General features: G+C 44.0%; 1 protein-coding gene across 3 annotated transcripts; it reads left to right on the plus strand.

Moving 5' to 3' along the window:
- The first annotated feature begins 4617 nt into the window (after window positions 1-4617).
- Window positions 4618-25106, plus strand: LOC101918678 (hexokinase HKDC1). Of its 3 annotated transcripts, none has more exons than XM_005235141.3 (18): window positions 4618-5852; window positions 9856-10018; window positions 12371-12519; window positions 12609-12728; window positions 13511-13606; window positions 14942-15041; window positions 15683-15866; window positions 16442-16597; window positions 17295-17528; window positions 18242-18546; window positions 18839-18987; window positions 19071-19190; window positions 20801-20896; window positions 20994-21093; window positions 22086-22269; window positions 22940-23095; window positions 23575-23808; window positions 24455-25106. In XM_005235141.3, exons 1-18 carry the CDS (start codon window positions 5790-5792, stop codon window positions 24597-24599), a joined length of 2754 nt encoding a protein of 917 aa, XP_005235198.1. In that variant the 5' UTR covers window positions 4618-5789; the 3' UTR covers window positions 24600-25106. The 3 variants fall into 3 exon arrangements, with proteins under 3 accessions (XP_005235198.1, XP_027639295.1, XP_027639294.1); XM_027783494.2 differs by lacking the exon at window positions 4618-5852 and adding an exon at window positions 7389-7540; XM_027783493.2 differs by lacking the exon at window positions 4618-5852 and adding an exon at window positions 7629-7719.
- The last annotated feature ends 314 nt before the right edge of the window (window positions 25107-25420 follow it).

Genomic DNA, 25420 nt, shown 5'->3' on the forward strand with positions numbered 1-25420 from the left:
TGAATTAGCTACTCATTTGATCCCTTCCCAAAGGGCAGACTTTAACAGATAATGAGCAAGTAATGAACAACCTGGCAGGAAATTGGGTCAGAGTGGTGATAGGAGTCATGCACCTCTAACCTGTGTCCTGTGAAAATGTAGAAGGAGGCGGAAAAGCATTTGTGTTAATGTGTTGTGGAACGATGAAATTCTGGCCACAGGAATTTTTGAGTAAATTCCAATCCTGTCATCTGGGGGATAATTACTGAAACAAAGCAAAATCTGTCTTTGCTCTTTAACTTGTATTCTTTCTCCAGGAAAAGCTCGTCACACTGATTCAGGCAAAGTGGAGGGGGGAGGCATGGGGAGGAGGTGTTAGGGGCATAGGTGTAATCAATTTACTTTTGAGAACTTCAAATATCTGTTTCTCCTTGACTTTTTCTAATTTGTTTCATACAAATAATTTTATTCTGTTGCACTTCATAGATTTTTTTTTTTTGCTTCACATGCCAGTTTGTTTCTGATACCTGAATTTTGAGAGGAGACATACAATATGTTACTTAAGTTCATATAACAGCTTATAGTTTAAGTAGCAGCTTGTGGGTTGATATTTGTGCCAGTAATATTTCCACATACCTATTTTATTGTGGCTATCATCAGCTGGAAAAGGTAGGTGTTTACCACCTGGCGGAAGGTTTAATTTGTTGGAACTAAGCTCTCAGGAACAGGAGTTTTTTTCCTGATGCAGTGTCACTGAATAATGTTGAAGGCAGTGCACCACCAGGCTATGCCTCTTTCATACACATGCAGATGCTCTGTCATTAGTTTTTATTGTGAGCAGCTTTAAGGTATGCTTTTGAGCTCCCAGTTAGGGATACTGGAGAGTGGAAATAATTGGGTGCCGAAACTGCTGTGTATTCACAGAAATGGGTTTCAGCGTAGGATGTGTTACCTGGGGTTGCCTGAGGAGAATAATGCTGCAGCAACCATATTTCAGGGGTTGGCTATATACACGTCTGCAGATCCTGCTTGTGTTAGTGTTGGGATACTTGTAAAAGCCAGGTTGAATTTCACTGTTTCAAATACCTGACTTTCTAAAATGATCAACCACGTATTTTTGCAGGTTGAAAGTTTGTTCCGAGTCCTCTTTGCTTCCTCCTAGTATCAATCCTTTAAGCTGCTGTTCAGAAACAAGTCTGCAGCAGTTTGAATAATGTTTTAAACAGCTGTTTTCAGCATATTTCATGTACTCTTTCCCCATTATTTACTAAAAAGCAAGCAGTGTGTAAATGTTTCTGGTCCACATGATCTCCTGCTGATTTCAGTACCAGGCTGGTAGGGAGGGAAAATTTTAAGTCCTTGCCCTGCAAAGCCCCATCTTTCTTTACTCCTACAATAAAAACCAAGCAGCTATACATGTGCAGCAATGACCATATGAATGTTGTGAATTTTCTGCTTTGCAGATGAGTAATTCTGCTTTGCTCTCCCAGAGTCCTGACAGCCACTGCTTAACAGCAACATGACTTGCAGAGAATGTGAACTTGCGATTAACCCTTACAAATGTATTCCATTTAGTACTATTCAAATAGGCTTTGTGATGTGGATTATGTGATTGAGTGGTATCAATTGCCTCCTTGTGTCTTTAGCACTTGACAGACTCGAAGGGAAGTCGTAGTTGCTCGAGCTTGCAGACGGGTATTGACAGCATGCATTTGCCCACTTACCTCTTGGACTGGGCTCCTCGCTGAATCTGCAAACCACTGTTTAAAACTACGCTTGTGGAAGAACAGCTCCTGTTTTCTCTCCCCCAATGGTGTGGGACTGGGTTGCAGGAGACCCACTTTGCTACTGTAGTCTGTTTTGATAAATTTATCCTTTCATTGTATGCTAAGCTGCATACTAGTGTGTATTTTTGAGTAAGGAGAGAGTGGCTGGGACTTTGGGGTATAAGCCAGCCTTGTGTTTGAGCACCAGGCCTTGCAATAAGGAAGCTAAATGACTATAAGCATTCTTTTTTGTATTTTGCTGAGATTAGCACTTGGCTTAACTCATTGCTTGTTTCCATAGTGACTCCATAGTAACTGTTTTAAGAGCTCTGAAGTTTATTCAGGCGTTTCCAGGCTGACTTTTTATGAAAGTTTTCTTTTCTTCTGAGCTAATGGTGTGGCTGTCATTGACTCCCATTAGAATGGCTGCCAAATTGGTCCCATGTGGTACAATCCGGACTGGTGTGGTGCAAAGCTATGCCAGCTGCACGTTTTTAACGTGCCCTGTGCAAGCAAGCCTCTGGCGGAGGACTGAGTGGCCTCTTGCTCTTCATGGGGCTGTGCTGAAACTTTTTCATTTAAAACAACTTCAACAACATTGTTCACTTGATCTAGGAACCACATTTGCAAAACTGTTTATTTCAGGTGTTCAGATTTCCGAACTAATTTCAAACATTAAAGTTACAGATGTTTGGTAGTTTATTGATTTCACAATTTAATTTTTTTGTGTTTATTTGTTATGCTTCAAATGTAAAATGCTGATTGTAACAGCACTACTTGGTAAAAGTCTTCTTTCTCTTAAGCCAATGCTTTTCTGTCTGTGCTGTCTCCATCTCTTCTAAATAATGCCTATTCTTGGAGTGGATTTTCCTGTCAGTCCCCTCATCTCATGTTCAGCCTGATGTTGCCCTAAGATGGGTATATGCAGGACAAAGGTGGAGACCCCTTTCTGTTCTGATGAACTTGTGGGAATGTAATGGGGAACAAAGCTGCTGCTACTGGGAGGGGAAACGTGTTCTAAGAGTTGGTCTTGGAAGCATAAGCTATAACAAAGAAGGATTTCTCTTGATAACTTGCCTGTAGCCTTGCCCACTGACTCCTTGTTAAGCGGGGTGCCAGACTCAGCAACCAGTGTTGCCACTGCCTTTGATACCTCACCACAGATGCATTTCTCTAGCAATAAAATGCTTATTAATATGGTACCTTTTTCAGGAGGTAACTGGTGTCTGTTTGGTTGCTGTACTCAACATTTGTTTGACTTTTCCCACTGTATCTGTGAGCTCCTTTTCTCTGCAGGCCTTTGACTGCGAGGCTGTGGGAGGCAGGTGGGCTACGTGAGCACCAGCCTCCTCAGGATTTTCCATTGTGCCTTGAGACAGTGTTTGGAGGGAGAACTGCAGGAGAAGAAAGTGGAGAGAGGGGTATTGTAACTTTGAAGTCTTGTTGGCTCTTGCAAAGGGGGAATGGTTTGTGGCTGTAGTTGGGTGTAACTCTAACAAAGGGAAAAACCAACATTGCCTGAAGCCTCTGAGCTGCGTGCAGTTGGAGCTGATCTGTTCACTTGGTCCTGGATTGTTTCTTCTGTACTGGCCAGAATATGTACAAAATGGCTGTAACATATTTGGGTATTGGGCCCTTAGTGCATCGAACTGCTGTCTGTGTGGAAATGAGATAATGTCTTGTCTTTTCCTGCACAACAGCCTGACTGAAGCTAGGGTGCACCAGGGATGAGCGAACAAGTTATGCAGTGATTCTGACATGTCAGGTATTTAACAGAGCTTGCTGCCAGTTTAGGAACGTTTAGGTCTTTGAGACCCTTTCCAGCTGCATCCGTTAGAGAAAGAAAGAAAAGAGAGAATGAAAAATAAATCTACTGTATTACAGACACAATAAGCTCTGGATCAAAGTGGGATGGAGCTTGAAAGGTGATGTTTTCAATTTTGCTGGCCAGAGGGGTTGTGACTCGGATGGCATGGGTAAACAATGAGGAAAGAGACAGTCCCTCTGGGAGTCAGTGTCTGACTTAACGAGCCAGCAGTTATTAAAAGATGAATACAGGACAAGTGAACCGTGCTTTCTGGCTGGTAGTGTGGCTTTTTTTCTTCTTTCTTTTCTCCCTTTCTCTTGAAGATCAAAGGCCTAATTTTAGAACAAGCCCTATTTATGGACTGTTCAGCCACTCTGTCTGCTTTGCTCTTGTTCTAGAATAGTGGAAATAAATAGAGCTGGCAGGATCTCCCAGCATCCAGAGCTTATCCTTGATGCAAGGTTGGGGCAGGGGGCGAGGGCAGAAAAAGACCTCGACCTTTCCTAGCAGAGGTTCTTTATAATGTGTCTCTGCAGAGGGAGTTCCCTTCCCCTCCTCAGCTCTTTCAGTCTTTCCTGGTGATCACAGGCTGAAAAAATGTAACCTGTGACTGCTCCTGATGTTCAACAGAGCTGTCTCCTGATCCGTGCCTTCGTGGCATGCTGTAGCTGCCAGGAATGGGCAGAGTCCTCTTTCTGAGATTGGTGCAGAGTATAGAGTTGAGTGGTGTTTTGTGTGTCTGTGGATTATACTCCTGTTCATGCAGCCCAGCATGATGATCAACTGTACTTTTTTTACAATAGCAGGAGATTGTTGGTTCCGCTTCAGGCTATGAATTGATACAGCCTGAGATCCTTTTCTGCTAACTGGCAGCTTCTGACCTGCTCTCGATCTGTGTAGACAATTTTCTACTTCTGCTTAGTAGTTCTTTGTGTTTCCTCCCATTACTTGGCAATCCCTCCGCTTCCCATCTCCCTTTTTCCCCCCTGCCCCGAGGCTGTTTTTCTAATTTATCAAACTAATTTTCAATAGTAATCCTGTTATGCAAAATTTTGGGTGGCAATTGTCTGCCAGTGCAGTAAGTACACTCAGTGCCAGCTGAAATACTGAACAATAATGGGGGAAACACCGAGTGTCTGTGTGGTTTGAGAGTGAGTCTCTGTAATTACCCTATGAGAATGCCCCCTTTTTTTTTTTTTTCTTTCTTATCTTTTTTGTTTCTCTCCTTTGTTTCACCCAGTTTCCTTCGGGTGTTGTTTTCATTGTCCATATTGCTTGATACAGTAACAAAATCCTGGAAACACTTGTTTATTCAGAATGAACTTTGGAGGGTAATAGTTACAAGGCTGTCAGATTCAGCTGTGATGGTGTAAGGAAGCTGCTCCTGCTGTAGGCACTCTGTGCTGCCTGTTAAGAGTGTTTATCGAGGCAGTCAGATGTCAGTACTGTTGGCTGCCAGGTAAATCTGTTCCCTTCCCAGGTTTTGCAATACCGAGGATCTGCATTGGTCTGAAACTTTGTCTTCACGGGAGGTGAAGGGAGAATGTTCTGTACAAAACCTCTCTGCTGGAAATTGTGCAAGAGGTGTTTCAGCTGGGGGCAGGGGTCTGTGTGTCTCTTTTCTCCTTTACATGGCTGAAGCTTAATTGGAAAAAAGCCGCAGATAAGGGTACACTGTGTAGTACCAGAGTGGAGTTCATTCATGCAGAAGAGCTCGTCTTGCAAGTGGGAGTGCTGAGCAGAAGGAAGAAACCTCCTAAAATCGTCTCTTTAACTTTCCAGACACCCTGCAGCACTTTGTTGCACTCTGTGCTGGTGGGAGCTGGTCAGCCCCCCAGGAATGAAGCGGGGCAAAGCAGGGCAGGCTGCATAGCAACTACATTGCGAAGTGGTAACAATTCCCAAGTGGGGCAGTTACAAAATCGATTTTTCTCCCCTTCAGCTTGGCAGCTCTCCAGGTGCCTGCTCTGGCACAATGAAGTGTGTAGCTGGGGAGGGAGGGACTTTGGGTTGATGGAGGGGGGTGATACAAAGAGACAGAAGTTTAATCGTTGAACTGATCACACTGGATGGATTTATTTCTGGACTCAATTTCCCAGGAACTCCACTATATCACCCTGGGGGAAATGCTTCAGCTGAAGTTTCTCTAGCTCCAGCTTCGTGAGTAAAAGACCTGTCGCTTTGGAGTTACTCACAGCAGCTCTGTCACTACTGACTCATCCATCTGCTTCAAGAAAATGTTTGCTGTCCACTTGCTAGCTTTCCATTTCACAAAGCTTAAAGAAGATCAAATAAAAAAGGTAAGATGCAGCCTTAGCTGATTTCTATTTTGAGAACTGCGTTACTCAGGTACTGTGGGGTCTGCAGTACATAATGCAGACTAGATGATGGCTTTATCTACTGAAGTCATACAGCCGAATGGGGTAAGAAGTATTTGGACCCTAAACCATCTGATGAGTGTGAAAATATGTCTGGTTAGTGCTTTTCCCTGCGCAGTTATAAGTTCTCTTCCAGTAATGGAACAGATGATCTTCGGTAGGGAAGAATGGTGTTTAAACTTTGTCTGGCATGGGGTGGTGTAGTCCAGAGGGCAGAAAGGAACCTCTTGCTGAATTGCTTTGCGAGTGTAGTGTGAAGAATGGGGTTTCTAAAGCTGAGTAGGAATCAGTCGCTCATGTTGTAGCAGGAGTACAGAAGACTCCTGGGGTCTTTGGGCCAGGTTTTCTGGGACTCGAGAGGCAGTTCCAATTTGTGTTGGTGTGGGAGAAGTGCCTATGCCTCCTCTCTGGTTGTTCAGATCTGGCTGATCACTCTGATATTTGTAGGCATGACCTTTAATTACAGTAGGAAAAGCTCAAGGTGGCCCAGATCTGAAGCCACCGGTACTGGGAATGAGCGATCTAATGGTTGCTCTTCCCTGATCTACTTTCATGGCCATGCTGTAATGGGTTTTTGGCTTTCAATCATAAGACCACGTGGGACCTGTAAGCTTCTTGGGTCAGACATGTAAGCTTCTTGGTTTCTAGACATGTCCCCAGTGGGTCCTCTGTTCTCTTGGTGTCTCTTGGTGTTCTCTTGAGTGCTTTGTGGTGCCCATTGCTGCCAGGCTCTGTCCTGTTTGTTTTCCAGCCAGTTGGAGGCAGGGCTGTCTGCAGATGCATGGCAGTGCGGGAGATCCAAAGTCCTGTTGGGTAGATCCACCTGCACCGCTGAGCTCTCATCCACAAAGCGAGCAACACTGGGTTGCCTTCTCTGCGCCCTTGCTTAGACATGGAGTGGCTTGTTCTTTGGTGGGGTTTTTTCAACTAATTCTGCCTTGAAAAGAAGTGTTCCAGGAGAGGTCCTGGTATCTGAACAATCAGATGTCTGTGACTCTGTCCCTCAGTCATAGCCCTTTTATCCCCAGGGTTTAATGTGATCAGAAGGGGCCCCCAATGCCCTTTTCTTGAGTGGGGATCTGACCTAAGATCTTTCATTTAGACAGCAGTATTTCTTCTTACTTTTTACTAAGAAAGGGGGAGACCTTGTGGAGCAGTGCTTGGGTGGAGTGGGCTCTTCAGAGAAGCATCCAGAGTGTAGTTGAGGGAGGACTTCCCTGAAGTGAGGACAGTGGAGGGGAAGGGGCAGAGGTGTTCTGGCAAAGCCATTTTAAAAAAATTAAGTTTTTCTGCTAGATACAAACTAGCCCTGCCTGAAGGTAAGGAACCACATGCTCTTTAGAATTCTCTTTTAAGAAGCCCAGGGTAGGTTGTATGGAGCAGAGTTGATTTCTCCCTAATTAGTAAGAAGGAATGCCTTCCCACCTCTCCCTCCCCAGGCTTATTTGCTCTCTGGTGGCGATAACAAGAGCCTCCCTGCCATGAAGACAATGCTGTTCCCATAATTGAGGCAAGACACTTGAAAACAAGGACTGTCCTTGCGCGGTGGGAGGGAGGCAGCGAGACAGAGCGTTGCACAGCCTGGCCGTTCCTGTGTTTACAAGCAAATGGTATGTGAACAGGCCCTTGCTCTGGTTGTAAATCAGGCTAGATAGTCAGCAGGTTCTCCTGGGCTCTGACTTATCTGGTTCCTCAGAGAGGATTGTATCCTCCGGCGGTTTTAGGTGAACAGGGTGGGAATGCAATTTCTATGGGGAACAGGGAGCCAGTGCGTGTTCTCTGCAGACAGGTATGATCACTTTTATTACTGTTTAGGTTTCTTTTTTCCACAGGGACTTCTGGCACAAGGTTGTCTGGGTCTGTGTGAGAGTGCATGAGTGTGGTATGTTTCCAGTCTTTTATTATTATTATTTTTTTTAAATTTGAATTATGGTATGCCCAAAAAAGCAGCACTGGTGCTTGGGGTGGTGGATCCTACACAGTGATGGGGACTCAAAAAAGCCTTGGAAGAAATCAAGCGCTTGTGCAAATGAGAGCTACAAAGAAAGATCTAAATAATGGCCTTTTCAAGGCACATGTGTATCCAAAGGTAGCTGCTGCTCATTGCTAATTGCATCTTGTAGTTTAAGACTTTCTCCTCTGTGTGTATATGTTTTGCTGTTAGTCAAGTGCTGGAGTTACTTTCAGGGTCCTGGCTCTTTCAGGTAGGTCATTGCTGAACATCAGTTTAAAATGAGAATGTGAATAGGTAATTAGTTTGTGCCTCACTAATACAGGTGGCCAGTCCAAATTTGAAGAAGAGGACGATTTATCTACATCCTGCGTTCTCCTCTGTTTAAACAATGCTACTTTTTAAATCCTGCCTTATTGCCGGTGGAACTTGTTTTGTGCGTGTTCTCCCACAACCCTCTAGGCTTCCATATGTAAATAGGACTGATGAAATGCTCTGAACCGATAAAGCAGCTTAATAATGTAGCCCGTGGTGCAAGAGCTGAGTGTCTGTACTAGCAAAGCATCGGAAGCTGTCCCGCCTCTGCCCTACCTACTGCTCTCTGGCCCTGCATCTTATGTTGTGGGGAGTAGGATGTTAACACAGATTACCTTTCAGGGAACATCCAGCTGTGTGGAGCACAGAATTATTATGCCTGCATCGTGTTTGTTCATACAGCACCGAAGTCTGACTCCCCAGTGGAAAAGCATTTGGATGTTGACAGATTCTTACGTTGCTGTGTTAATCCTTTGTTGTACCCAGCTATGTGGTTTCTAGGCCACCTTACCTACAGCAGTGTATCCAGCCCTGCAGGCAAATGTCAGTCCAAGCAGTGTGTGGTCCTGAAGAGGAAAATCTTAAGTTTTGCTCTGATGAAGCTGTACAGAAACACTGATTAGCTTCTCTACCAGTTTATCTGAATGAGTGTCTGCTAGTTCTTAGATATTTTTGATTTCCTTTAAATTCAACTGGCTTTTATTTTGATGTGTGCTGCAAGTTACATTGCAGTATTAGGATATTGATTGCACCCAAAAATATGTTTTAGGTGTAATCCTAGAATCACAAGAGAATGAAGCGTAGAGTTGGAGTGAGAAAAAGGCTTTAAGCTTCAGCCTGGCATGCCAACAAAGTTAATTGTCTGTGGAGTGAAGCAGTAGCTGAATAGATGTTTTCAGGTTGTGGCTGACACGCTTGGGTACTGATGGCATTTTCTGGACCTGACTCAGAGAGGTCACATTCTCACCAGGTCAAGATGCTTTGCAGTTCTAGTTCATTACATGTATTGGAGGAGACGATGGTGTAAAAACAGCTTGTCAGGGTCTCAAGCAAGTCTCATGGGCTTATGTATATTCGCAAGTTACTGAGCCATCAGAAAAGATGACTAAGTTTTTGACAGTAATTCACCAAGGCTGCATTAAACGTTTTCAAAATAAAGTTTTCAGAAGAGTAGATGTTCTGATGATGTTCTGGAGCTTGCTTGCACTGATAATCATGAGAATTTAGGTGCTGAGGTCAAAAATGAAATGGAGTTTTAGAATCAGAAAGGTGGGGTTTGTGTAGGTGGTATGCTCACCTTCAATTTGTTACACATGTGAAAGGAATTATTTTGTTTCCTTAGGATCTGTTTAGCCTCATGCCCATCAAGCAGGTGGGAATGAGCATAATAATACTTGTCCAGCATAATGCAAGGGTGCTGCTAGAACTGGAGTTCAGGATTTTGAGATCCTTCATGCCAGACTACGCCCCTCTTGGTGAGAAAATAGTGCAGGTGGCTAGGGAGTTCCTGCATTTTCTTTGCTTGCAGAGTTAAAGGAAGCCCCCCCCCAGTACACAGAGGAGAGTCCTTCTACAGTGTAAAAGCAGTGCTCATCCCAGGCAGCTGCTGAGTGCTGAGGAGCTTGCATGCCTCCCGAGTAACGCCTTTCATCTTTCCAGGTTGACAGGTACCTGTATCACATGCGTCTCTCCGATGATGTCTTGCTGGATGTGATGGCTCGCTTCCAGGCCGAGATGGTGAAGGGCCTGGGGAGGGACACAAACCCCACGGCAACAGTAAAGATGCTGCCGTCATTTGTGCGCTCGCTTCCCGATGGCTCAGGTGAGTTCCCCCTGCTCCATCCCAGCAGTGCTGGTTTAGGAAGATGATGGGTTGCTGCCAGTACTCAATGATAGGCACGGCAAAGGCACAGGGCAGGCAGCGGCTGAAACCAGGACCGGGTTACAGCCTATCTCATGTTGAGAAAGCAGGTGTGTGCTGAGGAGACAACAGCTTGGGGGAGTGCTTGAAGAGGATTTTTTTCCCTGCACCAGGTAGATTTTGATGTAGTGCTGCTCGTTTGAGGAAAGGACCTAGTAAGTGCTCAGAAAACGGCCTCTTTTGTCTGCAAATGTGGCTGTACCTAGTGCAGGCCTTGCTGCAGGAGCTGTGGTTGGACACGGCAAGGGCAGCCTCTACAGCTCAGACCCTGCAGTGCAGCGTGCTGCAGGTGTGGAGATGTGGGCACTGCTGTGGCCCTGGCATTCATGGAGCTACAGGGAAGGCAGGGCGCTGCAGTGAGATCCCTCAAATTGCAAAGTGGCAGCAACGTGGCATTCTTTGAGCTATGTTCCCCTCTCAGCTTCCGAGAGCAAATTCTGCACTGCTTTCTCTGTTGCCTCCAAAAGTGATCCCCTCCTTGCCTTCCTTGCCTTCTGCACTGGGGAAATCCGCTTCTGTGTGGGGTCTACCAGGGAACAGCCAGCTCTCCTGCAGCTGTATCCTTGTTTCCAGTTGCCCCTGAGACTTAGAGAGGGAGAAAGTGGTGTCCTCTGGGAGGATATGAGGTGAGGCAGTGTCTAAAAGCCTGTCTTGTTTGGAGAAATATGGGCATTCAGAATAACTCCTGGCTCAGCTGGCTCCTGGCAGTGCAGGTTGACAGAAAAGTATGTTTATCCTAGGTTTATCCAAGTCTATGAATTTGTGCAGGGCACTGTGTCTAGCCTAGGTCAGGACCTGGTGTATAACAATTGTTCAGAAAACTTAAATGTTTGCTTTGTACTTCATTTCCACAGGACTGTATTCCTTCTGAAGGTAATTTTCCTACAGTCAAATGAGAAATAGTGGCTTTACTGGCATACAGGGAACATTTGGAGGCTAGTTCCCTGAAATGAGGGATGTCTGAGAGAAATTATGTATAATTGACTCCAACTGTCTGGCTGTATCTGGGCACTCCTCCTTTTGCTACTACCTTCATCAAAGAAAAAGAAATTTTAGCTTAATCCTTGCTATCTCAGTGACTATCACTGGTCCTGAGGTCTCATATGGCACTGACCCTGCCTTGAGATAGCAGGGAGCCCCTGAGGTCAGGAGACTTGGAAAACTGCATATAATGTCATCACTGTCGCAAGACTTCATGTTCCTGAAGGCCGACTTTGGACAACGCTCTCTTGGCTTGTGTGACCTTTCTGCTGTGTCAAGGACATGCTGCAGAGTCAAGCTGGGCTGTGTCTTATTGACATACTAACTATTTTAAGCATCACATTGATTTTTCTATTTTTGCTCTCTTGCAAAATCCTTACTGGTTGTCTTACTTCCAGACAACACTTCCAGCAGGTGTAAACACCTCGAATGTGACAGGATTTTCCCGTTTGCCATAGCAATGAACTTTCAGATTTTTCAGTGCCCTCAGTGTTGCTACCTGAAATGACCCACATGGAGCATTAAATCATTTAGGTATTAATGGTCTGACTAATGTCACAGTTTACTGAGTAACCCAGTTTGCCTCCTCACCTTTGTGATATCTAACCATGGTGTTAACAGGTAGAACTTCCTGTTTCCTTCCCTTTTGGGGCCAGATGGGATAAAATTTAGTCAGGCGTTTGGACTGTGGAACAAAGATCATGCAAGGCTATGCCCATACCACTGCATTTAGGGAAAGGCCTTCCTCTGTGTACGGGATAGATAATTGTTGTATTGTAGAGTCAGGCCGAACTGTCCTTCCACCTGAGGTCTCCTGCTAGAGACGAATGTGTTTGAGCTAAGAGCTGCTGACTGAGAAACAAGAATGGTACTTGTGCAGAAACACCTAAAGGCATTTGGAAATGATTGTATTGCTTGACTTTGGGTGGAAAATTAGTCTTGCCCCACTTGGAAGTTGACTTCTGCAGTGGGGCCAAGTCTTAACACGTGACTGCAAATCCTGCATCCTTTACTGGATGTGGGTAATGATCTCAAACTCCCATTTCCCCACATTTCAAGCTAACAGGAAGGACCTGATAACCCTTGCTTAGGGTTGCCAGCTCTTAGCCTTCCTGGTGATGCTCCCAGGCCCATGGGATAAGGACCTGCCGTGATGGGGCAGGAGAGCCTGTGGCCATGGTGGGGGAGGGGCCCTGGGCTGTGGCCTTCAGCATGGCATCTGGGCCATGCTTCTCAGCCATCACTGGTGACAGTTGCCCACTTGTGTTGCAGAGAAGGGTGACTTCCTTGCTGTTGACCTGGGTGGCTCCCAGTTTCGTGCCCACCAGGTGAAGGTGTTCGATGATGGGAAGCAGAGCAGCCAGCTGGAGAGCAAGTTTTACCCCACACCCAAGGAGGTCATACAGGGGAATGGAGCCGAGGTAGGGCACGCAGGGTCTTCTGTAGTGGTGCTCTGCTTGGGTGCATGCCTGCCGGACACAGCCTGACTGTCCTCTCCTTTCTTGTGCAGCTCTTCGACTACGTTGCTGACTGTCTGTTAGACTTCATGGAGACCAAAAACCTGAAGCATAAGAAGTTACCTCTTGGCTTTACATTTTCTTTTCCATGCAAACAGGCCAAATTGGAAGAGGTAAGATGCAAAAAGAAATGTTATTGGCAAGCCTAGCTCCTTGCAGACCCCAGAGAAGCTATTGCATGGGAGTGTTACCCTGTGGCCTTTTTGTGGGGTCATGTTGACATAGCTCTCTGAAGAAGGCACGGATGACCATTAGCATTTAACTAGATTTGACTACCATTAAGACACTCTTTTCTGATCTCAAGGTAACATGATTTTGAAGCTAAAGCTATTCTTTTACTTGATCAGTACTCAATTTCACAGTAACTATGTGCCCTTGTATGAAGACTTAGACTGTAAAACATACTTTTGTGTTCTGAAGTTTCTTTTTTAAATCATTCTCATTCAGTTTCTTTTTTACAGTTGATGCTAAATAGGAAAGAGCTGTAGCTGAGCTGTTTGAGAGGCCTCATGGGGAAATGAAGGGCTGGTTGCAATTACTTTGTGGTCTTTTATTCTAGTCTCTCTCTTATTTCTATGGATTTGTGCTTTGGGTCCCAGTCCTACAGATGGTTTGTGCTTAATGCTATTAGTTTGTGATGAGCATCAGTAAAGCTGCACATGCTTAAAACAAAGCATGGGGAGAAGCATTTGCAGGATTGGGACTTTATTGCTGTACCTGTGTTTGTACTGACAGGCACCCCAAGGTGAGATGTTCTACTGTCACTTGTTTTGACCTGCATTTTAATTTGTGGAGAGATATAGTGGGATTCTCCGTAGACTGGTCTTGGCTGTCTTTGTGGCAGGTTTGTATGCTAAAATTGGAGCTTTTGGGTCACCTGACTGTTACTTTGCAGGGTGTTCTTCTTGCCTGGACGAAACACTTCAAGGTCCGAGGAGTTCAGGACACAGATGTGGTCAGCTCCCTGCGCAAGGCCCTCAGTAAGCATAAGGCAAGTTTCATACCTGCAGGAGGCGAACCTGAGTGGCTCCAGATTTTCCTCCTTGGGAGATCAGCTCTTGGTGTGTGGGTTGCTTTGGGAGTTGTCAGACATCCTTCAAGGTCAACCAGTAACAGATGTCCAATGTGGCTGTATAGCTAGTAGAACTGTCTTGGATGTCCCTTGGAGCTGAAGCCCTGGAAGGGGACTCGGGCTGCCCCAGGGTGGTCTAACAGTGATGGCAGCTGCACGCTGTAAATGGGTCTGACTGTGACCGTGGAGCAGCATGGCCCCGCTGTCTGTCTGAGCTAGAGGGAATCTGTTGTGAGCCTGTTTGATCAGATGCGGATGCACGCTGTGTTTTGCAGCCTGGCTTCTGAGATGAAGGTTGGGAAGGGGAAGCTATCACCTGGGATCAGCACGCCTAACTCTACCAGGGCTTGCCCATCCACTTCATTCTGTGAATGAGTGGTTAATTGTTAAGGTCAGCTGTAAGACATTATTAAATCTGCCCTTGAACTAGTGTATAACTTTGAATAACATTATGTTTTAATATTTTGGAAAACCTTGTTTTTCATGTTCAGTGCTATTGGTAACACCACCTAAGAAATACAAAGCATCTTTCCATACCTTGGCAACTTTGTAGTAAACAGGAAGTTATTCTACTGGTTTCTTGCATGGTAAAAATCTAGCCCTGGTTTTGGTTCACTTCTTTCTCTGCATCAGTCTTGCTGTAGTTAGCATGAACAAAGCATCTGAAACTTCCTGGGTGAAGTCCAGCCCCCGCTAGTGTTGGCATCTGAGTTACGAGAATCCTTTGATAACTTCGGTTTTATGTTATCAAGTTACCTCAGTGTGAAAGGAAAACTGCATAGCTTTGATGGAAAGACTTTTTACTTGAGTGTGATATTGGCGCATGGCCTTGTGTTGAATAGCTGCATTTATGTGTGTATATTTTCTGTCCCATTTGGTGGCGTCTGCTCAGGCAGTTGGACGTTATCGTGTCGTGCAGCCCATAAAGACAGATACATGGGTGCTAGCATATCACTAAATTCAAACCAACGACATGTTGCTTATCTGACAAGTGAGGATAGATTGGGGAAAAACAAGTCCTGCAAGCAAAGATCCTGGCTGGCCAAGCACTTGAAAATTCAGAGATGTTGCTTTGCAGGGTTGTGGGGGGGATAGTGTTACAAAGGGAAATCGTGTGTCTTTCAGCTGAAGAGCTTTCCTGAACTAGGCCTTCAAAGTATGACCAGGGGAGTATGTCTGCATGATGTTGCTTTAACACACAGGATGCTTTCTAAGCACTTTTTTTCTGTTAATCACACATCTTTATGCTATTAGGACATAGATGTTGATGTTTTGGCACTGGTCAATGACACTGTGGGAACCATGATGACTTGTGGATATGATGACCAGCGTTGTGAAGTTGGGCTCATAATTGGTAATTTTTCCTGTTCATTAAGCAGGTTTTATTCCCCCCTTATTTTTAATTCTAACAAATGTGGAGTAGAAGAGAGTGTCCCAGTACAGGAAAGAGCAGGAAGAAAATGGAAAAAACAATGGTCGGATTTTCAAGCCTGGCTGCCTTCTGTAAAGCAGCTGTTTTTATGCTGATCACATTGCCATCGAATACCACAGTCCCCATTTTGTCTGGGTTCAGTTGTGACCAGCATACTAAAATTTTCTGCTGACTGTAGAGAAAATTACTGTCTGTCTGTCCAGAGAAAGCTGAATTCCTCTCACGTCTGGTAGTTAGTATCAGCTACACTTTCCACAATGTCTCCTCTTTGTGCACTGTGGTGGCTTTTTTAAGGCACATAGACATAAATTTGAAAAAGAAAAAATGATTTTAAACAAGTCAAGCCTTAGAATAATTTCAAAATTTTTTTCACTCACTTTGAAATGATTATTTAACAACTGCAGGTGGCTTGATATTAATATCCTGTACCACAGGGTTATGTATTTATATTTTCTTCCAAAGACAATATACTGACTTATTCGCAAACATGTGGACTTAAAACAAACAAAAAGCAAACCTGGAACAAACAGGTAATTTATCTGCACTGTCTCGACCACGCACAGGGACTGGCACCAACGCATGCTACATGGAGGAAATGAGGCACATCGATCTGGTGGAAGGTGATGAAGGGAGGATGTGCATTAACACAGAGTGGGGTGCCTTTGGAGATGACGGTGCTTTGGACGACCTCCGTACAGAGTTTGATCGCGAGCTTGATCTGGGATCTCTCAATCCTGGAAAACAATTGTAAGTGATTTCCTGGCTGATTTGCCTCAGCAGTCTGAATTAACTGACTGCGTTTCCAGCGTATGCCGGGAACCCCTTTGGAACAGGAATCCAGTTAAGTGAAGCTGAGCTGGCTTGATCCTGGTCCTGTCCTGTTCAGACCTTTTCCTTATGGGAAGGGTGGGTACCTTTCACACCTCCCTGCCTCACAGGCCCAAGGAATTGCTGCTGCAGTTGCTGGTGTGTTGTTAAAAATAGGTGGTTGCTCTGGTACGATGCTGTGGAGGGGTAAGGAGAGAGAGAAGGAAGGTAAACAAAGGGCGTTTTAAAGCCTGGCTTATCAAAACTGCTTCTGCTGGCTGAGCTGCTGGCAAGTTTTTTGAAAATTCTCTTTTATCACTCACTTATCTTGAGGGGCTGTTGTTGGGTCCCAGGACCTCTGGATGGCATTCCATCTACAACCTAGCTCCCAAACCCCTTTTATACATGCTTAAATGTGACCAACCTGCATTAGAACAGAGGATGCTTATATTTGAACTTTTCATAGCTCTGGGTAGCTGGTGAACACCTGTAAGCCTTCCTGTGTCTCATTCCAGGTTTGAGAAGATGATCAGCAGCCTGTATTTGGGAGAACTTGTAAGACTCATTCTCCTAAAAATGACAAAGGAAGGTCTACTCTTCAATGGGAAGGCATCAACAGCTCTGCTTACTAAGGGCAAGATTGAAATGAAACATGTGTCTGCAATGGAAAAGTAAGAACCTGCAATGTGCTGTTTGAGAGTGGCTGTTAGTCTTTCACAAGCACAATAATGATAATGAATGTGTAATTACAATCTGTGAGTAGTGGGAACAATCCTGAACTGCTCAACTTGATTTTGCTTTTGCCTAGGAGAAAGGTTGATCTTTCTGTATGTAGGAGTTGGTGGAAGCTAAAGTTTTAGCAAAGTACCGCAGCAGCAAATGTATTGTTAACCATCACGGGTGCAGGTTGGTTAAATAACCTCTTTGGAGACCTGAGTGCATGGGATGATTGTGACAGTTTTCAGCTTCTGTGGTGTGGGAATACTGGGGTTGTGGAGTTGTAGTACAGACTCTGGATCAGGTAATGGATGACTACATGGAAAACTGACAGATTCTGGTGTTTTGAAGGTGAATCCTGGTCTCATCGTTACTCCAGGAATAATTTTCTTTGTTGTATTGAGTGAAGCTGTACGTCTGTTCCTGTGCTCTCCTTCTATGGACTAATTAGAAGTTTGGTATCTCCCCCAGGTACTTTTGGGAAAAGTGCAGGAAAGGCATTACTGGTTTATGGGAACCAATTATGATGCTGCCTGATGGGTTGTGCCCTGGTCTTCTCTCGTTTCTTCTTAGGCCAACATGCGGAATACTGATTTATGTGTTGCCTCAATATCCCTGTGTTAGATGATGTATTCTTTTGTTTTGCTGTAGATATAAGGAAGGTCTGAGCAACACAAAAGAGATCCTTACGGAGCTGAACTTGATTCCCTCTGAAGAGGACTGCATTGCTGTTCAGCATGTCTGCACCATCGTTTCCTTTCGCTCGGCCAACCTCTGTGCTGCTGCCTTAGCAGGCATACTGACCCGACTGAGAGAGAATAAGAAACTATTAAGGATGCGAACCACTGTTGGAATTGATGGGGGACTCTATAAAACCCACCCCCAGTAAGTAACTACAGAGGATTTGGTAATTGTTGGCCACATGTTGATGTTGCAAAGAGTCTCCATCTTGCGTATTATATGTGGCTTTTCAGAAAACTGCTGGTTTTGGGGTTGGGGTGAGATCTGGTGGAGTGTGAAGGATCAGACTGGCTTGGTCATTGCAAAGGTGTCTCAGGAACTTTAGAACCTGAGGATGGGGTGGGACCAACATGACACATGGGATAATGGTGTCTGGGGAAGAGCATTTGATTCCTCAAGGTGACTCCTGGGCCTCCAGGGCACTTGCAGTTCACTGTTTTTTTTCTTTTCCTTCTTTCTTCCCCCTGCCCTGTTTTTGAACCTATGCTTTCTCCAACTGGAAACTTGCCCAAACATTTCTCCCAAACAGGATGGAAGTCTGATTCCAGATGGAGACTCACTCTCTGTGCTTGTGCCTCTCTACTGTTGCCTGGCTTTTCTCCAGTGTCGCTCTCCCTTGGCACTGGTGCTTGTGTAGAGGTATCTTCACATTCCTGTAAGTGTACAGGTTCTGCAGAATAGCCAGAAATCAGCATCATCGTACCCATTTCCCAGATCTGTCTCTGACCTTGTGCTCCTCTTGACTGTGCTTCAGCACTTGTGTTGTTGGCTGTGTGCATATATTGGAAATGTGTGTGATGTGAAGTAAACCATGCATGAAGTGCTTGTGAGAGTCTAAAGAAACTCTGTTCCTGTAGATACGCCAAACGCCTGCACAAGGTGGTGAGAAGACTGGTCCCGAACTGTGATGTTCGGTTCCTCCTTTCTGTGAGCGGCAGTGGGAAGGGGGCTGCCATGGTCACAGCGGTGGCGTACAGGCTGGCCGCTCAGCGCAAGCAAATTGATGCCACTCTTGCACCATTTCTGCTGTCCCTGGAGACCCTCAGAGAAGTTAAGAACAAAATGAGGACTGAGCTGGAATATGGGCTAAAGCGAGAGACGCAAGCTAGTGCCACAGTGAAGATGTTACCCACATATGTCTGTGGGACACCAGATGGAACAGGTGAAGTCACTTCCTGATCACCTGGAAGTGGTTCAGGAAAGCTGCTTGTCTGTTTTCTGGGAAGAATACACCAATTATTCTGGCAGATGCCAGGGTGATATATGTTGGCAAACTGGTGCTTCCTGCGATGTTATCTGGCTGGCCCTTTAGCCCCATGTGAGCAGATCAATGGGATAAATGCCATAGGAAGCAGTGTGCTATCATTCTTGGGGATATGTGGCAGAGTGTGCTGTGCTGACTGGCAAACATGTGATGAGAAACACCAAAATGAAATACCTTTCTTCTCTTGCAGAGAAAGGAAAGTTCCTTGCCCTTGATCTTGGTGGGACAAATTTCAGGGTTCTGCTGGTCAAAATCAGAAGTGGGAGAAGAAGATCAGTGCAAATGTATAACAAAATCTTTGCCATTCCTTTGGAGATCATGCAAGGGACGGGGGAAGAGGTAACCTCTAATGAATGTTTAACTGATCCAGGCCCACTGCATGGGATTACTGTTATATTTATATGCTTTTTCTTTCCTTCCAGCTCTTTGACCATATTGTCCAGTGCATAGCAGAATTTCTGGAGTATATGGGGATTAAAGGTGCTCGATTGCCTCTGGGCTTCACCTTCTCTTTCCCATGCAGGCAAGCCAGCATTGACAAGGTAAGAACTGCAACACAGAACAGGTCAAATGGTTCAAATGGCAACAGTGCATCTGCTTGGTAAATGACATCATTTTGGGTGAGGGTGATCTGCTGGTTTGGAAATTGCAAGCAAAAAGCTATTCTTCTAAATGTTTTCTTTCAAGTAGGACTTCCCAACGTTGAAAAGATAGATAGATAGATGCGTGCAAATTAGACTTTGGAGAGAATATTTCACCTGTTTTACAGGAATTTTATTACTCTACTGTGCAAGTTAGTTGTGTTTCGTGAGAAAGTTATTCTACATGGATATGGGAGGTAGAACTTTCATCTCTTGTATCTGATAAGAGGTGGATGTTACTTGCTCTTATTCTATAAAGGTTAAGTCCTTATGACAGCAAAATGACTACATATTTGTAATAGCCCAGGAATCTCTCATGCTGCCTTATCGCTGCGATGGCAAGTGGTAACAAATGTCTCCTTTTACTTGATCAGCTACAATCCCAGGGTGTTTTCCTAACTGTGCTGCACAGGTCTGACTGTATAATGTCTGCACTACATTAGTTTCTTCCTGTTGAGTGTCACTGGGCAGAACTTGCTTGTTCAGCTTGGAAGGGTTGGCTTTTTGACAGATATCATATCTTCATCTTTCCAGATCTGATGTAAGAGATTATTCTGATGCATTTCCACAGAGGGGCAGGGAAGGTTGTACTGCTTAATTCTAGACAAATATGTAGGATATTGGGGAAATGAGAGACTTCTATTTTATTGAATGTTTTTATGCCCTGGGGGGTTTCAAAATAGTTCTAAGTTTAGAAGCTAGTTTGCTCTGTCTCAATGTCCAGATCACAGTTGGCAGTATAGCAATAAGACTTGGTTGGTTGTGGGGAGACCACTCAATATGCCTTCCAGACCTACAGCGTAGTATTTAGGTCTTGGCAAAAGATGAGGAAACAAATTCCACAGCAGTGGTGGCAAAACAAGTGACACACACTTGTGTCAGTGTCCCATAGTATGTTGCCTTCTGTGTTTGGTCTTTTAGTGTTGCTAGAACTTGAGGATTTTTTGAAGAGCGGCCTTTTCTCCCAGTTGCCCTCTTTTTTTTTTTTTCTTATTTGGGCAGACAATCCAGAGTCAAATCTACTTCTGTTAGGCCAGGTTGCTGTCCAAAAAGAAACAGATTAGTGTTGCCTGGAGTAGTGGGATCATACCAAATGTCCTTCAGTAAACAGGCCAAAAGTTAACAGCAGATGTTCATTCATGTTTTTTGGGTGTTTAATTATTCACAGCAAAAGTATTTTTTATGGTCTTTCCCCTACATATAATGCAATAGCTATGTGCGCAGGAGGTGAGGTGAGGTTTTCCAAATGAGAGTGTTAGAAGGCACTGAGTTGGCAGTGTCTTGATAAACAGCTGAGTGAACCTGGAGTCACTACCAACAGCAAACGAGTAACAAAGATACATGTGCACACACTCTGCAATAGACCCTCGCAGTAACCTGTCCAGGGAAATATATTAGTTAAAAAAAACCACCAAACAAAACAAGAAAGAGTGGAGACAAGAAAAGGCTGATGCTTGGAACATACAGTCCTCTCTATCTTCACTTATGATTTTCTTTCTCTTCTGTTTCAGGGGACGCTTGTGGGATGGACAAAAGGTTTCAAGGCAACAGACTGTGAGGGGGAAGATGTTGTTGATATGCTGAGAGAGGCCATCAGGAGAAGAAATGTGAGCTACTACTCTCTTCTGCTATTCTTTTTGGTGTATTTAATGCACCCCTCCTCTTCCTCCAGGACCCCACTACTGATTGTCACTTGTGTTTTAGGAGTTTGACTTGGACATTGTAGCAGTGGTGAATGATACTGTTGGGACAATGATGACATGCGGATATGAGGATCCAAACTGTGAGATTGGCCTTATCGCAGGTACAGTGATATTGAAGTGACAGTTGCAAGAAGAAAGCATGTATACAGGTGCTAAGCTTCACACCCTATTTTGGAATTTGTATGACGTCTTTTATTTGAATTTGATATATGGTGTTACTACTCACACGGGGTTCTCAGCAGAAATGCATGGTATTCGACAGAGAACATATTAACACCTGTAGCAGATAGAATCCTGAATCTGTTGGACTTTTGGTCATATCTCTGATGGTGGCCTAGCAAGTGTGTGCATGGTAAAAGAATATGAGAACAGCAAGACAGAGCATGAATCTTTGTTTTGACTAGTATATGGATATTTACTGTGTAGCCAGGTCATAGGCCTTGGAACAAACAAATATCTTTAAAAATCTGAATGGATTCTTTTTGGGCTTCTAGATGATTCCCCCAGTAGGTTGCTCCAAGTTTTCAGCCAGGAATACATCTAAGCATGTAAGACCTGAAGCCTCAGTTGGAAAATAGACTCTTCTGGCGAAGTGCAGTAGCTGTCTCATTTTGTTTGGAGTACTGTTCCTTATGTTAGTTAAATGTAACCCATGTTGCAAGCAGTGAGGCCCTGTTCACCAAATCATTTTGGACTTGGCAGCTGCTTGACTGGCTGCTAGGCTCTTGACAGTGTTTGCATGCTGTCATGCAAGATGATTTGTGGTGTGTTACAACCAGACTGGCAGCAATGACTGATCAGTGCTTGCCAACGACTGCCAAATCGACTTCTGATCTGTAACAGAGAGTCTTCATTCCTCTGTGCTGCAAATTTTCTGTGAAGGACCCATTTTACTTGGTAACATTCTGTTGTCATAAATTACAGCACTGTTAACATTACTGGCTAGCACTTGCTTCTGTAAGATATGGAGACATCTTTGAAATTTCAGATATGGAGAAGAGAGCTTTTAAAATGATTGCTGCGATCATCTTTCATGTGTTTCAGCTGCTACTTCACTCTTGTGGCTGAAGCCTTGTCACTTCTTTCCTCCTAGGAACAGGCAGCAATGTGTGCTACATGGAGGACATGAAAAACATAGAAATAGTGGAAGGGAATGAAGGAAAAATGTGCATTAATACAGAATGGGGAGCATTTGGTGACAACGGCTGCATTGACAACATCAGAACAAAATATGATAAAGAAGTAGATGAAGGCTCACTAAACCCAGGGAAACAGAGGTAAACGTGATGGTCCTGATGCTAAGAGCCTGATAAAGTCAGTCTTTAAGACACACTGGCTGCTTTTTAAAATGTGCTTAGTGAATGAATAATCAGAAAGGAAATTTTAGTATTACATTTCATTTATTGCATGGTAAATAATGCAGATATTCAGAAAAAAACCAAAGACGTACGTTGTTTCTGTTACCACAGCACTGTTTTCACCTTAGGGCAGTTACCAAACAATGCAGCTCTTGCTGTGTTCCTCCTCTTGGAGTGTTTTTTTGAGGGTAAAATACAACTTGTGCAAAATACAACTTGTGCAAGAGGATAGACGGAACTCGAATGTTCTTAATTTGATGAAGATGGCATTGATTACATATGACACACTGGTGAATGCATGGGGGCAACAGGGAACTGTCTTTTCAGTGTGGACTCTGGCTTTAACGCTATGTTCTGTTTAATATTGCAAGGTTTTTTTCTAGTTCTGTTACCTTTTAACATAGGTAAATATGTTTATTTAAAACATTTAAAAACAGATTTTTGATGGTTGAAAGATGGAGTTCAATGGCTATTTCTCTGCAAGCTTAGACTTTTTTGAGTGGATAGGGTGTTTACATACCACTCATGTTAAACAGAACTAACATGCCATCTCTTTAAAAGCACATATTTTTCTTCTATTACATAACAGGTATGAAAAAATGACCAGTGGAATGTACCTAGGTGAAATAGTAAGGCAAATTTTGATCGACCTAACCAAGCAAGGACTGTTGTTCAGAGGACAGATTTTGGAATCACTCAGGAAAAGAGGCATATTTGAAACAAAATTCCTGTCTCAGATTGAGAGGTAAAGTTCTTAGATTTACAAGGTTTAAATCCTTAAGGTCTTCTGGGACCTCTAGCAAATAGTCTTCTGCAAGTGTGTGGAGCTGTTTTCTTCAAGAAGTCAATTATAATTTTCTTCTTTCCTTCTATTTGAAGCCCTTTCTTCTGTTGAAAACCTTGGAAGGTTAGTGTCTCAGCCTTGAGATCAAAAATAACACAAGTGGCTGATCTGGCTCAGCTCCCTCATGACTTTGGGAGTTAGATGAATAACTGCTAGTTGTGCCTTCTGGAAATACAGTCTAACATAGCAAAGGGCATGCCAGGAGCAAGTTTTCCATCTGAATTCAGACTGGCATCTGCCTTAGAACAGTTGGAGAGTGTTACAGTTGGAGAAGTGGTTGCATTTCCTTTGGATCATGGCAAAGTCTCAGCTGAAAGACTTGCGTGCCTGCTGAAGCTTCCCCTAATGCCTTGCTGTTGTGTGTGTTTCCCTCTGCGCAGTGACCGGCTTGCCCTCCTCCAAGTCCGGCGAATTCTGCAGCAGCTTGGCCTGGACAGCACATGTGAAGACAGCATCATTGTGAAAGAGGTGTGCGGAGCTGTTTCAAAAAGAGCTGCTCAGCTCTGCGGGGCAGGGCTGGCAGCTGTTGTAGAGAAGAAGAGAGAAAATCAAGGTGTGGAGCACTTGCAAATCACCGTTGGAGTAGATGGGACCTTGTACAAGCTCCATCCACAGTGAGTACCTTGGTACCACTTCCCTTTGCTGTTGGCTTGTTTGCAGTTTGAAAACATACCGAGCTGTACCAGCTTTCTGCCAAGATGATAAATGAAAGAGAGGATAAAATTCTAACATATTTCCCTGCATCCTGTCATTTCCCTTGCCTACCTAAAGGATCAAAAATTACGAAGCCAAGTCCGGTTACCACTGGGAGGCTCTTTTCTGTGGGGTGTTGAGTGAACTTACTCTTCTAATATTTATTTTCCCATGTTGTGGGGGATTTCCAAAATATCCTGGTCTCCCAGATGGAAAGCTGTGTTGAGTTTTTGGAGTTGGGTCATTATTTTGTGAGCAAGGCCTACAAGTAATGCATTAGCTTTTTTGCTGGGAGAAGACAGCCTCTTCTATGATCTTTAAAAGCAAGGGGGTTGTCTGGCATCATGCTGAACAAAATTAAAGTGGAGAAATAGAAATTAAAATCTGATTGTATACAGAAACTTGTCTCTCTCATGAACAGGAGGAAAAACAAACAGAAAGAGATGCTGTAGAGAACCAGTGGAAGATGGCTTGAGGTCATGGTTCCTTGCTAACAGATAAATATAAAGATCTCAGATCAGAAAGTAGCTGCTAAAATGTTCTGTTCTTCTCTCCCTTTCCCTCCAGTTTTTCTAGGGTCCTGCAGGAAACAGTGAAGAAACTGGCACCTCAGTGTGATGTGACTTTCATGCTTTCTGAAGACGGAAGTGGAAAGGGAGCTGCCCTCATCACTGCAGTAGCAAAAAGATTGCATAATATTGGACAGAAGTAAAAATGAGAGGTCATTTCAGCACTGCCAGGCGTGTGCACTAGAGATTTGCTGAGCCGTGATTCAAGATAGCTTTGCCAGACACCAGTACACAGGTACCTGTTTTCAAGGAGCAGCTGTTTTTTTGACCAACCAGGATTGTGGACTTTTGTCCTTTGATAACTTGGATCAGGTGTTTCTGCTCCCCACTGGCATTATGTCTTGGCATACCACAACCTACTCAGTTCTGTACTTCCTGCAATCCATCTATAATGCACATGGGAGAGTGAAAACAAAACAAGCAAACAAAACAAAACAAGAAATCAACCACAAATGTGTCATTTTTACAATGGCTTAATTAAGCTACTGCACCACAACTGAGTTTATCACCAGTTTCTTAGGGTTTGTGTGTATTTTAGTTTTGGCTTGGCCTGGCTTAAGGAATATTGAGATCCTGATGTTGCGTCTACCTAGTGGACATATTTGCTCAATGCTTCACAGGTTTTACAATAAATCTGCAGGTAAAATAAATTAATGGACTTTGGTCAGTGATGCTCTCCCCTCTACTACATTGGTTGCAAGTGTATTATAATGTAATACTTCCCTTGAGTACAGGAGACATGTTTAATAGATGAATGTAAAGGAAAAAAATATGATTCCACAAAATACCAGTTGTATCAAAATACTTTAGTGTATCTGAGTGCACATAAATCTGATGCTGGGTGGATTCTGACTGTGACTGATTCTTTTGATACTGGGAGAAGGAATTTAGAAGCAGTTACAGGGTCTAACATGTCTATGACAAGGCTACATAGTGAGTATGAAATCTATTACTCATTGGGCCA

The sequence above is a fragment of the Falco peregrinus genome, chromosome 1, assembly GCF_023634155.1.
Source record: "Falco peregrinus isolate bFalPer1 chromosome 1, bFalPer1.pri, whole genome shotgun sequence".
Taxonomy (NCBI): domain Eukaryota; kingdom Metazoa; phylum Chordata; class Aves; order Falconiformes; family Falconidae; genus Falco; species Falco peregrinus.

Excerpts from the sequence above, each read along its gene's own strand:
- LOC101918678 (XM_005235141.3), top strand. The coding sequence starts at position 5,790 with ATGTTTGCTGTCCACTTGCTAGCTTTCCATTTCACAAAGCTTAAAGAA. Across the intron at positions 19,191-20,800 it reads GGCAAGCCAGCATTGACAAG|GGGACGCTTGTGGGATGGAC; the intron begins GTAAGAACTGCA and ends CTTCTGTTTCAG. Across the intron at positions 23,096-23,574 it reads TTCCTGTCTCAGATTGAGAG|TGACCGGCTTGCCCTCCTCC; the intron begins GTAAAGTTCTTA and ends CCCTCTGCGCAG.